General features: G+C 36.7%; 3 protein-coding genes and 1 long non-coding RNA gene across 5 annotated transcripts in view; 1 reads left to right on the top strand and 3 right to left on the bottom strand.

Annotated features, from left to right (window-relative positions):
* The window catches only part of LOC310722622, a 543-nt gene extending 142 nt beyond the window's left edge, over positions 1 to 401 (bottom strand). Inside the window, exons 1-2 of the long non-coding RNA XR_014532411.1 lie at positions 277 to 401; positions 146 to 204 (exon numbers count right to left, since the gene is read on the bottom strand). This is a non-coding gene — a long non-coding RNA (uncharacterized lncRNA). The remainder of the gene's footprint in view (positions 1 to 145; positions 205 to 276) is intronic.
* The window catches only part of LOC310722610 (uncharacterized protein), a 676,055-nt gene that overhangs the window by 256,606 nt on the left and 402,080 nt on the right, over positions 1 to 17,369 (top strand). The gene's annotated exons all lie outside the window — the stretch shown is intronic.
* Positions 1 to 17,369, bottom strand: part of LOC310722525 (polymeric immunoglobulin receptor-like) — a 142,830-nt gene that overhangs the window by 83,816 nt on the left and 41,645 nt on the right. The window contains exons 2-3 of the mRNA XM_083535079.1: positions 9,417 to 9,740; positions 9,000 to 9,308 (exon numbers count right to left, since the gene is read on the bottom strand). Of these exons, the coding sequence (XP_083391205.1) occupies positions 9,000 to 9,308; positions 9,417 to 9,740 (633 nt within the window). The remainder of the gene's footprint in view (positions 1 to 8,999; positions 9,309 to 9,416; positions 9,741 to 17,369) is intronic.
* LOC310722540 (tripartite motif-containing protein 16-like) lies at positions 11,455 to 17,343 on the bottom strand. Its single transcript, XM_083535105.1, has 6 exons — positions 16,694 to 17,343; positions 13,963 to 14,058; positions 13,603 to 13,836; positions 13,285 to 13,456; positions 13,128 to 13,187; positions 11,455 to 12,285 (listed from the first exon to the last, which is right to left on the bottom strand). Exons 1-6 carry the CDS (start codon positions 17,282 to 17,284, stop codon positions 11,741 to 11,743), a joined length of 1,698 nt encoding a protein of 565 aa, XP_083391231.1. The 5' UTR covers positions 17,285 to 17,343; the 3' UTR covers positions 11,455 to 11,740.

Here is a 17,369-nt window from a genome sequence, read left to right as displayed (position 1 = left end):
AAGCACACACAAACACACACACACACACACACACACACACACACACACACACACACACACACACACACACACACACAGCAAGCTTAAGTCTTGTCACAAACAAATTCAGCAGAGTAAGTAAAAACTGATAAAAGTATGTATTCACCTGCTTCTTCTGCATCCTCTGTCCTGTTTGTCCTTCACCCATCTGTTCTCTTCTCTGTCCTATAGAATGAAACCAGACACAGTAAATGCATGTGTGTGTTTGTGTTTGTGTGTGTGTGTGTGTGTGTGTACCTCTGTGTTTCCAGTACATGACTCCTCCAACAATCAGCAGCAGCAGCAGAACCACAACACCACAGCTGATAAAGATGTTGTTTGAATCTGGTTTCTCTGTGAACAGTAACAACAATTACACAAAGTGAGGTTTTCCTTCTTTTCATAGTAATGTGGCCAGTGGTATAAATAATTTTTTTGCCTTTAGTTTTCACTGTGCTGAAATTGCGTGTGTGGCCCTTTAAGAGATCGCCGGTCTGGGCTCGCGAGATTTCCCTTTCACAGGCGCGAAAAATAGAACAGCCATTTTTTGGAGAATTCTGTGGAGCAGTCACATGCTATGTGTTGTTTCGATATCGAGAAGGATTCATGGCCGCAGGAAGTGGGGCTGCAGCACCCCCTATTGGCGAGAGAGAGATTTTTTAAAAATGTAGGCCTATTAAAAATATTTTGCACAATTTATAAATTCCTTATGAATATTTTAGGAAATGATTTTGACACACGTAGGCTATTAGTGTATTTTGGATTTTAATTTAATTATTTTGATTATTTTAATTATATTGATTTTCAAGTTCATTTGTAAAGCGCGTTTCACACGCACGGGTGATTTTAGTTTGGCTTTCTCTGGCAGCGTGCAAACATAGCCTAAATGCCTTGCCCTTGTGGAAGATAAAATTAGCTCTTCGTACCTTTTACAACAACATGAAGATATCAGAAAAAGAGATAAAAGCGCAGAGCGGTAGGCTATAACGCGTCTTTGTATGGAAATATAAAACTGTATAAAGCCCTATGTTATTTTTTAAAATGTATTCTAAATAGGCCCATAGGCTCATAGGTTTTTTTGTAAAAAATAAATAAATAAATAAAAATTTCACAGCACCCCCTGTTCAAAATTACTTCCAGCGGCCCTGGAAGGATTTATTTTAAAATGGTGCTGTTCCTGGTAAATATCTCTTTAAAACTGTTTTTATATCTGTGGGAACTAGTGACCTATTTGTGTGAACCTTTCTTTGTGTGCAACTCTTGTAGATGAGATCGGTTCGAGTACAATCTGCATGATCCTCGTGTCACGTGCAAATACAAGTTTCTGTGTAAGTTCAGTGCTTCTAATATTATTTATGTGATTATCTGAAAGTGTTTTAAGTGCTATAAATACTGTTAAACCTATTGTTTTAATGTTTAACAGTGTGTATTTGTCTTTCTTTTATCTCTTTTGTACCATAGCACTACCGTATTTTATTTCCTTTATTTCCTTTATCGTATTCGTGCTTATTTTTGTTTTGTTATATTCTCTGAGCCTGTGTGTTCAGTAAATTGGGTGAGAAGTTTTCGTTAAACAATCCCTTAGATTGTGTACATGCATACAGCCTCTGTTAGTGTTAAAACTGTTTTCACACTATCTCACACAAATTCCTTTGTTCGTTCAGTGTCTATAGGATATTTACGATGTTAGTCTTTAAGGTAAACAGAGAGTCTTATCTGGGCTCACAAATCTCGGGCTGGGATATCCTCTTGTCTAAACAGGAAAACGACTTTAGGTCAGCTTTCTCCCCAATATGTGTGTGCGTGTTCGTGTCTGTGTGCGTGGACTGTATCATCCTGTGTATAAATACGTGTCTGCCACCTGCAATAAACTGAAGAGAGGAAACATTGCTACATTCTGTGTGCTGTGTATTTCTTCTTCCCTGAATTCAGAAAGGCACTACGGAGCATCACAGGTCGTATGGAAAATCTCTCCATGAATTAAGTTTCGTTTTGGGCATGATAAAAATCTAACAGTTTTGGTGTCAGAAGCGAGATGCTTTCCGACAATATCCGGAGGGAGATCACGCATCAAGGAGAATTTAATGTATTCCCTTGTTTGCGGTGATTGTCCCGTTTGCCAGCTAATAGGGCTGCATGTGTGTTCGTGTCTTGGTTATGCATTAATTGTTTAATTAATGATCATTTCCTTTGGTGGGATGATTTCGTCGCGACATGGTTTTCCTCACCTTAGATGTAAGATGCAGGATTAGAAGACGTTTTTTAATTATAATTTTTTATATGCCCAAAAAATAATAGATAAATGAAAAATTAATTGTTTTAAGAAAAAAACAAAAAAGTGAGAAAAGAGAAAAGGAACTAAAGAGAAAAGGAACTAAAGAAAAACTGACATTTTGAAAAGACTATAAAATTTTTCAAAAGACTTCAATCTTGTTTTGGCTTTAAAGTCTATTTTTTTCTCCTAATTTACAACATTTGGGATCCAATTGGAGAGACTGGATTTCCTTTTTGTTTGAAGACTGTGATCTCCCTGGTGCCTGCGCAGCTGTATTGTCTGAGTGTTATGTGTTTTGTGTGTTGTCTGTGTATTAAGTGTTGTGTGTCTGTTCTTTGTTCTGTGTAAAGAAGATGGGTCATAACATTTCTCGCTTACTGCCGGAAGAATATCCCACAGATTTTGTGTATAGGAATAGTGCTGGTTTTTGGACTAATCCTTATTTAGATCATTTGGCATTATGGAGTGAAATTGTGTCACATCTAGATACTTTTTCCTAGAGATTTACATACTGCTAGAGGTTTCTGCTATGCTTCAGGTTAAGTTAACCCTTTATGCTCTGCACTGCAACAGGAAGTGGTGCATTCCAGCCTCAGCACTAAACTAAAGGAGGAGGTCCTAGGAAAAAGGGGAAGTTCATCTATTAGGGAATAGATAGAGTTCCAATTTCATGTCCTGTAACACCTTTTGCCTGTGATGACACCGACTGGTACAAATTTTTATCATAGCTTTACAATAATTGCAAACTCGCCTTTAAACATTTTAGGAAGAGATATGATGCACAAAATAGGAATGGAAATTCTGTTTTTTTAAACCAATGTCTCACTGTCTTTTCCTTCTGTCCTCATGCTCTCAACTGAGCCACAGCCACATCCGGAAGATTTATTTCAGGGTAGTACAGAAGTCGTGCCTGATGAACCAAATTTAGGTGAAGTAACCCTAAATTATGGGCCTCTCACAAAGATGAGGCAGGTTTCATCCAGGTAAAACCGTATCATACACTCATGAAAACACACCATCCGATTTTTGTTAAACAATATCCATTGTCGATAGAGAAGAATGTTGGCATTGCTCCAGTTATTGACAATTTATTGTTACAAGGTGATTTAATCGAGACACATTCACCGTATAACACACCGATTAATCCTGTCTTGAAGGCAGATAAAAAATGCTGAAGGCTAACACAAGATTTACGTGAGATTAATAAATTAGTTATTCCATTAGCTCCTTTGGTGCCCGATGTAGCTACCATTGTTAACTCTATACAAGCGACTCACAGATTTTTTACTGTGATTGATCTTTGTTCTGCTTTTTTCAGTGTCCCTTTGGCCTCAGAGACGCAGCAGCTTTTCGCTTTTACCTATAGGAGACGTCAATTCACCTGGACACGTCTTCCTCAGGGCTTTGTTGACTCGCCAGCCGTATTCTCCGCTGTAGTGCACAGAACTTTGGCTGATATACACCTGCCGGAAACAACCTGCATTCTTCAATACGCAGATGACATCCTTGTCACAGGACCGAGTACAGCTTGTGACTAGGTTTTCAAGACCTCTGACTGTAAAAACAGATGCAGAGCTTCTTGGGACTGATGAACTACTGGCGAGCATGGATCCCTGACTGCGCACAGCATGATAAAGTTTTGCGTAGTGCTATTGATCACAGAGCTCCTCCATCACATCTTATTCTGCGGACTCATGAAATGACTGACAGTTTCGCTGCCCTCAAGAATGCTATACAGTCTGCTCCAGCTCTAGGTCTTCCGAATTATGCTAAGCCTTTTCACCTTTATGTGCATGAACGTGGTGGTTCGGCTGCGGGGATCCTAGCCCAGGAACACGGTGACAGATATCGCCCTGTTGCGTATCTTTCCAAATCTTTAGACAATATAGCACAAGGGTTGCCTTCGTGCTTGCGTGCAGCTGTAGTAGCTCTGCGTGATCTGCTGGACGATATTAACTTCGATGGTTTTGATGATGCACATGATTGCCTTAGACAAATTGAACGTGAGACCTCTTGTGGGCCCGATCTTTTAGATACGGCCCTGGTAGAGGGGGATTGCTTATATGTAGATGTTCATGTTTAAAACCTTCTAGTGTGTATTTATGTGGATATGCGGTTGTAAGATTACCTGATGTAATAGTTAAAGCTAAATCATTACCATACACATCAGCATAAGCTGCAGAGTTGGTCGCACTTACAGGAGCATGTCACTTGTCTGAAGGTAAAGTAGTGACTTTATACACTGATTCTAAGTATGCTTATGGTGTTGTGCATAATTTTGCTGAAACATGGAAGCAAAGAGACTTTAAAACAGCTGATGGAAAGCCCAGAGCACATTTTAATCTCATAGGCGACTTATTAAAAGCTGTTCAACTCCCTGCCAAAGTGGCCATAGATTTTACACATATGCCACCTGTAGGAAATTTGAGATACCTGTTGGTTATAGTTGACAGATTCACTAAGTGGCCAGAAGCATTTGCATGTGCGACAGAGAATGCTAAAACGGTTATCGAAATATTAACAAAAGAGATCATCTCTAGGTTTGGTATTCCTAGTGTGATTAAAATTGATAACGGCACACCTTTTGCTTCGAAGGTAAGACAACTTTTGGCTAAAAGTTTAGCAATTGATTGTTATTTTAATATTCCCTATCACCCACAGTCAGCTGGAGTGGTAGAGAGAACAAACAGAACCATTAAGCGTATTACTAAAGCCTGCATTGAAACAGGCCAAAATTGGACTGTTGTTCTCCCGGTAGTACTCACAGAAATGAAAATAACCCTATCTTTAACAAAACTAACCCTATCTCTAACAAAACTAATCCTTTGAAAGTTTTATGTTCTAACCTTTCATGACCCCATGGGTCAGGAGACGCACTGGCATTTCTTTCTTAGGTAACCTGGAAGTGATGGTGGACGACTACGTTTCTGCCCTGGTTGAGAAATTGAATTCTATCAGTGCTGATGTTTCACTAACTCTTCCTCTGCCCACAGATAAGCTCACACACCCTTTTGTGCCTAATCAGCAGGTCCTGATAAGAAGTCTGATGCCCATCAAGGTCGGTGAACCGAAGTATCTGGGTCCAGCAACTGTTCTAGCTGTAACCAGAACTGGAGTTCTGACCGATTATCAGCCACAGTGGATTCACGCAAGCAAGATCAAAATAGCACCCACTTAATCTATGCATTAATTGGTCTGTTGGCCTAAGAAGCCTACCTAAGTGAGTTTTCAGGGCTGAAACAGTTGAGAGCCCACGGAAAGATCTTTTCTTTTTAGTAGAAAGGGGGCCACCTCTGGGGTGAAGATCAAACTCACTTGACTGTTTAGTTTAGCTTACCCTGATACCCGCTCTAGGTCTAAATTCTATAACTATATGTGCATAGATGTAACTAGACTCTGAATTTTTTTATTCTCTTTGAATACATTATTCAGAGAAGAAACTGTTATGTATACCTTATATTACTGATTATAGATATACTGAACAAGCACTGAGAAAATGGTCTCATGATGTCTTGGAGAACGTGAAACAACTGCTGAACAAAGTTTTTGGAAAAGATTAAGAATTTGTTTACGAGTGTTGAACACTTTTGTTTTAGGAATGATTCTTGTATGTTGTTGGAATTGTACTATGTATGTTGCCATGTTTGATGACGATGGTAAGACAGGCCATAAAGGCCTCGATTTGAGTGGTTATGATGAAGGATTATATGCATGTAGGGAAAGAATGAAATGGAATCTGTATGTTTCTGTTTGTCTTTATCTTTTCACTCGCAGTTTATGTCACAGGTTCTGTTCCCAGGATGAACATCCTATGTTTTGGTGTGTGATGCTAAATCATAAATGATTTAAAGTGGCCATTGTTAGTGTTAAAACTATTTTCACACTATCTCACACGCATTCCTTTGTCCGTTCAGTGTCTATAGGATATTTACGATGTTAGTCTGTAAGGTAAACAGAGAGTCTTATCTGGGCTGGTATGTCCTCTTGTCTAAACAGGAAAACACTTTAGGTCAGCTTTCTCCCCAATATGTGTGTGCGTGTTCGAGTGTGTGTGCGTGGACTGTATCATCCTGTGTGTATAAATACGTGTCTGCCACCTGCAATAAACTGAAGAGGAACATTTTGCCACATTCTGTGTGCTGTGTATTTCTCCTTCCCTGAATTCAGAAAGGCAATATGGAGCATCACAGGTCGTATGGAAAATCTCTCCGAGTTTCGTTTGGGCATGATAAAAATCTAACAATATATTAAACCAAAAAATGCAGCAAACCTACCTACAAACACTTTTCATACAATCCTCACCCATAAAACCAATCACGGGTCAATTATTTTTTTTACCGATTGAAATAACATCTACCTCTATGAGACGTTTAAATATTGAGTTTTTAAACCATTTACACTCTAGTCATCTGCTTGTTAGATTGTTTGTATGCTTTTTTCCGCATATTCCCTTCATCTGCAATGATTCGGTTAGTCTTGAACTAAGAGATCAAACAGGTCTATGAGATTATTAGTATTTAAGGCCAGACACACACAAAACAGATTTACATTGGTCAGTCTTATCTCTATATCTGTCTATGTATGTGTCTTTGTCTCAAAGTCATGTTTTTGTTGGTCTTTCACACTTGTAGTGTTTCTCCATCTTTCTCCTGCTGTATTCCTCAGTCTGCATCTTCCTGTTTACCTGTCTCCATCTGCCTACCTGTGTCTGTATCTTTCACTCTCTTTGTGTTTTTTTTTACATATTTCTGTCTTTCTATCAACTACTGTCTTTCTGACCCCATGCATTCGTCAATATCTGTATCACTGCTGTCTCCATCTGTCTTTGTCTCTAATGTATGTATCAATTAATGAATGCTATAGAGGAAATGCACAGAAGTAAATAACATTGAATATGCTGTTTGTTTGTTTTTTATTCTGAATATAGTGAACACATTTAAAATTTCAAAAGCTTGTGTCTAATTTGTTATTTGATGCAAAGCATTTTATATAATATATTATATAAAGATAACAACAGAAGCATATACAAAAGATTAATCAATAAATGTTGTACAGTTGGGCATGAAAAAGCATGAATTAAATGTTAAGTATTTCAAACAACAGTTTGTAAATGTAAAACAAAGCTACACTACATTCAGACAGGCTTTAATACACTTTTATACAATATATAGCCTGGGACTGGTCCCAAATATACGATCAAACAAATTCAATTGCCATCAGTTTTCTAAATTACAGTCATGTTGAGGACCAAACTGCTCTCTGGTTTGATAATCAGGTGTGTAAGACTGTCACTGCTCACTGTTACATGTGTGTTCTTCTGCTGATGTTCATCTCTACTGTAAACTCAGTGTTCCATCTCCATCACCTCTGCTGTAATGAACTGTATTAGGACCTGGAGGGTAAAAAAACAAGACACGCTCAGTTCATTTAAATAAAATAGTGTGTAGGTGGAGGACAATCTTCCACATAGTTGTAAAATAGCTAGACCTTAAAAGTACCTTTTTTTCTAGTGGTGTAGTAAACCACACCCACAATGATGTGCAGAAAGATCACTGTCACCAAGGCAAAGGGGATAAAGGGAAGCGACTCTGGAGAGAACTCATCAATATCAGCCAGAACATTATCAATGTTTACACTATTAACTGTATTACATTCATTTCATGCCTATTGAAGGAAACAATAATGGAAATTTTAATGGAGAAGATGAAGTGATTTCCATCAAGGGGTTTGTAGATTTGCAATTCCTTGTATCATTTCTTATCAGAAGTTACAATCCTTCATATAATAAATTCTTAACAGAATTATGTAAAATTAGTATTTATATACAACCCTATAGTAAGTCCAAAAAAACCAGGATGTTGTGTTGATGCTATACCTCTGAAAACTGAGGAAAGCAGTTGCTGGAGTTTTGTGAGGGGAATGTTGTGTCTGGTACAGGATTGTACCTGATCAACAGTCCGGGTCTTCTTTGTCATGTTTTTCATTTTATAATGTGTCAAAAGTTTTCAGTTTGGACTTAAGTAGTTCATTTGTTAAATTAGCATTGTTTTACAGGAACACACCTTTACTATAATTAGGGATGATTCTTTATTAGAAAAATATGAATAAAATTAAATACTTACTTAAAATTCTATCCTATTTGCTAGAAGTTGGATGCAAAATATGCTTTAAAACATAATGTTAAAGGACTTTTTGGTAGGTATACATGAGTTGATGTACATTAATGAATTGTAATTTCTGTATAAGTCTTTTCATTTTCTGGAAAACATCAATCATGAAACACAATAATGAAGATTATCGATCTATACCATTTTTAGATGCTTCAGATGGTGGATTTGTGTAGTTACTGGAAACCAGGTGTGGTTTTGTAGCTGAGAACAAAAAACAAAAGACAAAAATAAGTGTTTTTGAGATCTAGGATTGAGCCTTGCTTCAAGGTCCTGTTATATAAAAAAAAAAAGACTTTCTATTAAAGTTGTATTAAGTACCCGGTTTGGAAGTTGTTCGAACCGGAGGTCTTATTGGGGCATCTGTCAATATTAAATCAATTATAAATAGATGCAGGAACGATAATCAGACATAGAAGAAAGTTAACACACACATTCAAATAGTATAAAATCGTTGTCATAAAAACCCAATGAGACGCAGTCTTGAAATTGAGACAAGTGTCTATTTCTCAGAGTTTATACACAATAGGTTGTTTCACCTCTTACTGTGAGTTTAATGTCCTTAATGCTGTTGATGATGTCACACCTGTATTCTCCTCTATCCTCTACAGTCAGATGTGATATGAGTAGAGAGAGATTTCCTGGATGATGATCATTAAAGAGCTGAACTCTGTGTGTGTAGTGATTTGTCTGGTCCTTTGGGAAAATTTCATTGTAATTAGATTCTTCATTAAAGGTCCATCTGAGAGTTTGTGGTTTGGCTTGTAGTTCAGAGCAGGAGCAGGGCAGAAGAACAGAATGTCCCACATATCCAGTCAGATACACTGTCTCATGATTCAGTGTGCAACCTGGAGAATAAACAAACATCAACATATTGCATTACTGTTACAACATCAGATTAATCTGTCATGATATTATCACTGAAGTAACATTGTGAATAAAAATGAGTTATTTACCTTCAACAGTGAGTCTGATGTATCTGTGTTCACTCTCTGTGTCACACCTGTAATCTCCTCCATCCTCTACAGTCAGGTGTGATATGAGCAGAGAGAGATTTCCTGAACTCTGATCATTAACCAGCTGAAATCTGTCTTTGTACTGTTCACTCTCAGGAGATATCTGTACCCAATTAGAAGTGTATCTTCCATGTGAATATCTCTTCCATGTGAAGCTCTGAGGTTTGGTGTGGAGGTCAGTGCAGGAGCAGGGCAGCAGTACTGAGTCTCCTGTGTATGCAGTGATCTGTTTTATCGTGTTTCTATTTCCTTCCAGCCTGCAGCCTGTAGGAACACACGAGTTAATGATGATCTGTTATTGAGCAGTTCACCATCTGCAGCAACTTTACAGAACTACAGACAACCTGTAACTCCTAAACTCACTAAAGTAGGAATGTAACTGAAGATGAAATTGTGAAAGGAAATCACGAAATAAAAAAAAGGCAGACGTCTGAGGTGGAGAATTTACTAATTTTCTCTTTTTTTTTTTTTTTTTTTTATTTGTTTGATGTGTACTTTACATTTCCACACCAGAAGTACGATTTCTACAAAATTTTAAGCTTTAAAGGTTTTAAGTGGTAATTACTAAAATAATTTATTTATTAAAGAGGAGAACAGAGAGAGAGAGAGAGAGAGAGAGAGAGAGAGAGAGAGAGAGAGATACTTTGTTGAAATGCAGCCTCACATTTGCTAACACACACACACACACACACACACACACACACACACACACACACACACACACACACACACACACACACCACAAGTAGTGATGCTACAGTTTCCATTATTTCCAGTTGTTACGTTTCTTCACATAGTGCAGGAAAAGAAATGCATGCAACTCTCTATCTATCTATCTATCTATCTATCTATCTATCTATCTATCTATCTATCTATCTATCTATCTATCTATCTATCTATCTATCTATCTATCTATCTATCTATCTATCTATCTATCTATCTATCTATGATGGAATGATACTTATGAGGCATTAAATGTAAAATCAATCACACATGTACATGTAAAGACATCTATCTTTATATATGAATAAGACAGCAAAATCTACCCACATGTAACTTGTGGATTTTATTAGTCTGGATTTGTTCCATTTGGTTAATTTTTTTCCAGGCTACATGTAGACGAGTTATTAAATTGATATTAATATAAATTAGATTTTGATTGAAAATAAGTTGTTTCACAGCAATCGCATAGGTCAGTTTAACCAGATGTGCAGATGACTAATTCATTTTATTGATTTAGATAAAGAGCGAGAGAGCACAAACTCACCTGTGGTGATGTGGAGAAGAAGGAGAAGATAAAAACACTGCATTCTTAAGATCTAATGACTACAATTCACACTCGCTAATGTTCAAACTGCAGTAATGACCACAGACAAAGACTCAATGTGTTTAAATGCAATCCCACTCTCTTACATACACCTATACACACCCACCACATATCTTATTAAGAAATTGCTTCCACTGAAATGCCACTTGCAATTTCCCCTTTTGTCTGTTTCAACACACATTGCAGCAAACAGTCATCTATCTATCTATCTATCTATCTATCTATCTATCTATCTATCTATCTATCTATCTATCTATCTATCTATCTATCTATCTATCTATCTATCTATCTATCTATCTATCTACAAATTATACAATTATTATATATACAATCAGCACACACACACACACACACACACACACACACACACACACACACACACACACACACACACACACACACATACAGACGCACACACACCGTTATAATATATAAAAAACAGAGTTTTACTGATCGAATCTACTTACTTCATGACATTTACAAACTTTAAACCGAGTAAAGTATTACAATGAGCAAAAAAAATCAGATCAAAGAACTGTAGTGGATACGTTCCTTTTTAATTGCAGACAGATACAGTTACCCAGAAAAATATTATATTAATATATGTTTTTGAAGAAAATAATTAGTGACTATCACAAACCATAAGCCATCTGCTGGTCAGTCATCATCCAGGATGAATAAGGGATTAACAAAATACAGGCAACAAATGTAGACTTTATTTGTATGTATTTTTTATTCGTAAAAAATGTTTTAATAGTGATTAATGGTTATTTAATAAAAATATGTTTAAAAGTATACAAATTGATAGGATTTTACAAAGTAAAGATCACAAAATTTCATTAGATCACTTTTCTTTTACATTTTAGCAGTTTGTCTCAAAATCTTTGTGACGTTTTAGCAACAACATGGCAACCTGCAGGAATTTTACATGAAGCATCTACACACTTTTATTTAGATCACACAATCTCACAGTAGAAGCCGACCCCCAGTAGAGCCCAAATCCAGCATATAGAGGCTGAGCGAATGTTGTGTGGACTTTGTGGAGGAGCTTCATGGTGTCAGAGACGCTGTAGAAGGACAGAGTTCCTGCACTGTAATCCACAAACATTCCTAACCTGGGGGACGATGAAACTTTGAGATCCGTTTTTTTGTTGTTGTGATAAAAACAGAGAGAAGATGAAGAAGACCACAAACTCCAAGACTGATTATTGTGTCCAAACCTACATTCATCACCCCGTCCTTTCCTGCTGATGTCTTTATATGAGACTGATACGGCCACACCTCCATCACTGCTCCACTCCACCTCCCAGTAACAGCGTCCACACACACTCTCCCTACACAGCACTTGCCATATACAGTTAAATCTATTTGGATTATCAAAGTACTTCTGATCGCTCGTAATGTATTTCACTTCTCTGTTCTTCTGAGACAGAATAAGTTTACGATGTGCTGTGTTGGGATCCAGTGTCAGGTAACAGTAATCTGAAATAAAAGAGAAAACTGATATAAAAAGTGTAAGAATGTTGAGTTATCAGTTATACGTATATCTGTGTGTATATGGGTAAAAAAAAAAATGTGGACTGTGTGTATGTTCGTGTTAAGCCAGGTGCACATAGTGTGATTTTGGCCACGATTCGGTTGTCTGAGACCTAAATATCCTTAAACATTCCTATAATCGTAAATTAAAATCCGTAGTCTTTGATCGCTGATTTGACATGTTCACCAAAAGCCGAATCATGGACACAAGGACCTGCAGTGTAACGATCTCCTTCGATGGCCGTCAAACCAAGAACCAATAGGAACGCCAAACCTGATGATGCGATTAGCGCAACAAATTACCTCAGGAAAATTGTGGAAAAGAGTCAGGTGGACAGTAGAGCAAGAAGAGAAACTTATTGAGTTGTGGAGGGAATTTTTGAGTTACGTTTTTATTATCAAAAAATGTCAGAAACCAAATAAATGCTACAGATTATTGTTTTGTGTTTGTTTGCTGCCAGCTACCATCGGCAAATGAAAAAAGTGTCACATATTGATGATGTAGAACATACGAGTCTGAACCTTTGCAATGGTTCCACACGGACGGTTTTAATTGCTAGATTTGCACATCATTGCGGATTTTGGTTTAAGCCTCTTTTATGTTTATTTATTTAGATTTTTTTTTAAATTGTCAAACAGGTGTAAAAAATACTTTTTCATGTATGCTTTATGACAACCGAGATCCTCTTGTGTGACATAGGGATCGTGTATGCGCGGTCTGACAAGCGACAATTGTGAAGAACTATTAAAGATCGCACAATGTGCACCTGACATACGGTAAGACATACATTTCAAAAAATCTTCTCTGCTTTGTGGCTCTTGCGGTGAAATAACATAAACAGCTGCAACTGTGGAGATAAATAATGGAAATAAAGACAAGTAGCTTTATCAGGTCATGTAAAAGATGCACGTCCATCTTTCTCCAGCAGGAACAGCTTTTCATACCTTGTGGAGGGATTTTGTTCAATTCCTCTTCACAGAATTCCTTGAATCTCTTCTTCAGATCTGAGAGAGAATTTCTCACTCCATCAAATGAGAGATGTTGATGGACAGTGATGCTTGATGTGTGAAAATTTGGTTTTAGTATTGTAGGAGACTGGCGTCCAGAAACTAAAGCCTAGAGAAAACAACATGCAAACAAGCTAGTTTGGAAAGTAAAAGGGAAAAAAAAAGGACTCATACTCATACCCATACTAACTTTTCTACCGGTCGAACGTGATCGACGTATTGGGCACCCAGGTTTTAGAGTGTATGTGAGGTTACCTGAAGGAAATGGATGTGATCTTGTGTGTGTGAAAGCTGTTCCAGTTCAGTGACTTTCCTCTGAAGATCAGAAATCTCCTGTTCCAGTTGCTCCAGGAGTTGTTCAGGTCGATTTAGTTCAGCCTTCTCCTGATCTCTGATCAGCTTCGTCACCTCCGAGCGCTTTTTCTCTATGGAGCTGATCATCTCAGTAAAGATCCTCTCATTGTCATCTACTGATGTCTGTGCACTGAGCTGTTGGAAAATACACAAAAGGTGTAAAGGTAATTTATCATTCTTTCTTTTACTGGGACTCTAAATGACTCGATGTCCATGTTGTGTGTGTTTCTAGGAGCAGCTCTGTCTCTGCTCACTGCTCACCTTTATAATGTTCACAGCCTGTTTCAGCTCCTGTACTTTCTTCTGCTTCTCCTGGATTTTCTTCTGCAATTTTATTTGGTCCTCCTTCAGCTTATTCTGAGGACAAACCAGTCAAGTTCAACTGTATAATTCTATTCATCTCTTTTATCTTATATCTAAGTACCTAAATCAGACCAGCATATGTTTTATTGTATAAAGCTAAATGACACAAACAGGGCTTGAACCAGAGTCATCTGTGTAAGAGTCCTAGCGGTCTGATACAGGGAGGTTTGTGAAGCAGAGACAAACTTAAATATGTTGGAAAATCCATGTCACAAAAATTGAAAACAGAAAATATAAATCCAAAGAAATCTCAGGTCCGCAAAAATCCAACAAAAATGACAAAGCAAAATCGGTCCACAATTTAAAACAAAAAATACAGAATGTTCTCTGTTATTCATGAAAAATACATAAACTAAGTCTCTCAGGATTTGACAACCAAAGCGAAGTCTTTAAAGAAAAAGCAAAGCAAAAAAAAAAAAAAAACCCACAAACTCGCAAAGACTTGGGCAACACAGGAAAGGACAGCGCTGCCAAAAATAAAAATAAAAGACAGGACACAGACTACAAAACATCAACAAGCAAGCAAGAAACAATAATTAGAACTTAAATACACAAAAGGACTAATGGTAAATAGTGGAAGCACTGAGAATTAATGAGGGACTCGGGACCACTCTGGCGACATCTGGTGGTAAAGAAACATAATGCTTGCTTGGGAAACCCGCCAGATCCTGACATCATTTTGTAGTTTATATTTAGTAATATTTCACATCGAACTTTTTAAAGTTTTAATTTATTAATTACTACTTGATTATTACTACACTAATTAATGAACTATAATTGTATTTTACTTAGATGGGCCAATAATTATGAACTCACCATTGATTTCTTATTTACTAGGGTCAGTTCATGATGAGTTAATAAATATTCCTGTCATGACTTTGCAGCTACACATTATAAACCTTGTATGAACTGCAAAGGCAGTGCTTCACATACTTTCTGGTTTATTTAAAGACTTTTTAAAGGTAAACATTTAGGACTGTGAATGGAATAGGTCCACAGTGGTACGTTTGTTGTATTTTTTTCTAATGTTTGAAGAAGAAATAGTATCCAGTAATTAAATGTTATACTCCATTAAACAGGTTCAGAGCACACAATCAAACTAGCAAGCAACGACATGCTACGTAGCTTCCTGTTTTCGAAACATTTGCTGCAAGTTTCTTGTGCGAGTTAGCATTTAAATGTTACAGTTTTCTATGTCGTTTTTCCTCTAAATAATTTTGAATTATTGTTTTAATTTTTTTTTTTATTTTTTTTTTTTTCGATTTGGAAGAGCACTTTTTTTTTCCTGGATCAAACATAAAAGTCAGGACCAGCAGAAAACCAGCACCACAACTGCTGATGTCAAATATAATAAAAAAAAAATTATGCATGTTTAAATAATATCAAGATATTTTGTTATTCCTTATTTGACATTGGAGTCACACAACAAAATAAAAAAAAAAATACATTTTATTTGTCAAAAAATATTGTGAAAAAAAAATGATTTTTTTAACTGTCCAATGAAAATCCAATAGAGATACAATGAAAAAATAAAGTGTAAAAGTATAGAAAAAAAATAAAAATAACTATAAAATATGAAAATAAGTGAACGTCTACATTTGAAGAGTTTACTTTTTTTTTACTTTTAATAAAATGTCTGTTTGATTAAATACTATATGAAATAATATTTTATAAAAAAATAAAACAGAATAAATAAAAAAGTATGCAATACCCTTTTCAATTAAATTGATTCAATAAAATCAAATAAATTAAATAGTTAGAAATTCAATAGTTTTTCATTTGTTAGACCCCATTTGAATGTGTGTGTGTTACATTTAAAATGAATATTCTTAAGATATGATCTACCTAACTGTTCTACTTATTTCAGCATCCATTATCAAATGTTTTCATTCCTTGCACCCTTCATTTATTCACTCCCTCTGTATATGGAATTGTCAGGATTTTTTCGGACAAAAAAAAAAAAAAAAAAAATGCACTCAAAGTGCAACTTAATATGTTCCTGAGGAAACTCTCTGTACCGAAAAAATTTATTTGAATGTCTTTAGATGGCGCTATAATTAAAATTCTGTGTTCACTTGAACTTGGAAACCCAAACCTGTTCCAGCATGGCGATGCCCCTGTGCACAAAGTGAGCGCCTTGAAGATCTCGTTTACATGCTTTGGAAAGGAAGATCTTAAATGGTCTGCTATAGAGCTCTGATCTCCTCCCTACTGAACACCTTTGGGATGAATGTGAACGCTGACTGCACCCCAAGTCTCCTCATCTAGATCAGTACCTGCCTTTTATATATATATATATATATATATATATATATATATATATATATATATATATATATATATATATATATATATATATATATATATATAAATGCACACACACAGTATATTATTGTAACAGATTTGTTTTTTATTTTGCTTCTTCTTTTTTTTCTTTGTCTTGCACTTTCTTTCTGTGACTATGTTTCTGGTAAGACCTGCCCCACCCTGCTGCAGTTGGGTGTTGAAGACTGTTGGAATTTTCAATAACTGGTCTGGTTAAACTTTAACAGACAATAAATGACTATAAATAATCAGTGTAACACATCAAATAAAAGGTTTTAACTTTGTAACCTTTTCTCATTTTTACCTGTTTCACGGCTCGTTCTGCTGCAACCGTGACGGTCTCGTGTCCTTTGTGTTTATCCATCATGCACAGATAACAGATGCAGGTTCGATCGGTCCGGCAGTAGACCTTCAGCACTTCGTCGTGCTCAGAGCAGATCTTCTCTTGTAGTTTTCCTGACGCTTTAATTAATGTGTGTTTTTTCAAAGCGGGACATTCGAGATGAGATTTCAGATGAATTTCACAATAAGAAGCCACACACACCAGACAGGATTCGACGGCTTTGTGTTTTCTTCCAGTGCAGAAATCACACTCCACATCGCCAGGTCCAGTGTAACAGTGAGCATGAGAAGGAGCTTGGACTTCAATCGTTTGCAGCTTCTCTATCAATTCAGCCAACATGCTGTTTCTGCGAAGAATAGGTCTTTGAGTGAAATCATCTCTGCACTGAGGACAGCTGTGGACGCCCTTCTGATCCTCCTGATCCCAGTGGTCATTAATACACACCTTACAGAAACTGTGACCACAGTAGATAGTCACTGGATCCTTCAGGAAATCCAGACATAGTGGACAGACAAACTGGTCCTGATCAACTGCAATACTGGCCTGAGCCATTTTTAAAAACTCACACACATTCAGTTACAGTTACTTCCCAGTTCTGTGTGAGGGTGAGAGGAGGAGGAACATACTGCTCGGTTAG

Source organism: Silurus aristotelis (assembly GCF_946808225.1).
Source record: "Silurus aristotelis genome assembly, chromosome: 29".
NCBI classification, from domain to species: Eukaryota; Metazoa; Chordata; class Actinopteri; order Siluriformes; family Siluridae; genus Silurus; species Silurus aristotelis.
Note: the sequence above shows the minus strand (reverse complement) of the source record. Positions and strands in the feature narration are given on the sequence as shown.

What these genes read in the sequence shown, in the direction of transcription:
- LOC310722540 (XM_083535105.1), bottom strand. Translation starts at nt 17,284, where the DNA reads ATGGCTCAGGCCAGTATTGCAGTTGATCAGGACCAGTTTGTCTGTCCA. An exon ending in CAGAACGAGCCGTGAAACAG is followed by an intron (nt 14,059 to 16,693) that starts GTAAAAATGAGA and finishes GTTTGTCCTCAG; the next exon opens with AATAAGCTGAAGGAGGACCA. An exon ending in CAGAGAAGATTTTTTGAAAT is followed by an intron (nt 12,286 to 13,127) that starts GTATGTCTTACC and finishes CTTTTATTTCAG; the next exon opens with ATTACTGTTACCTGACACTG.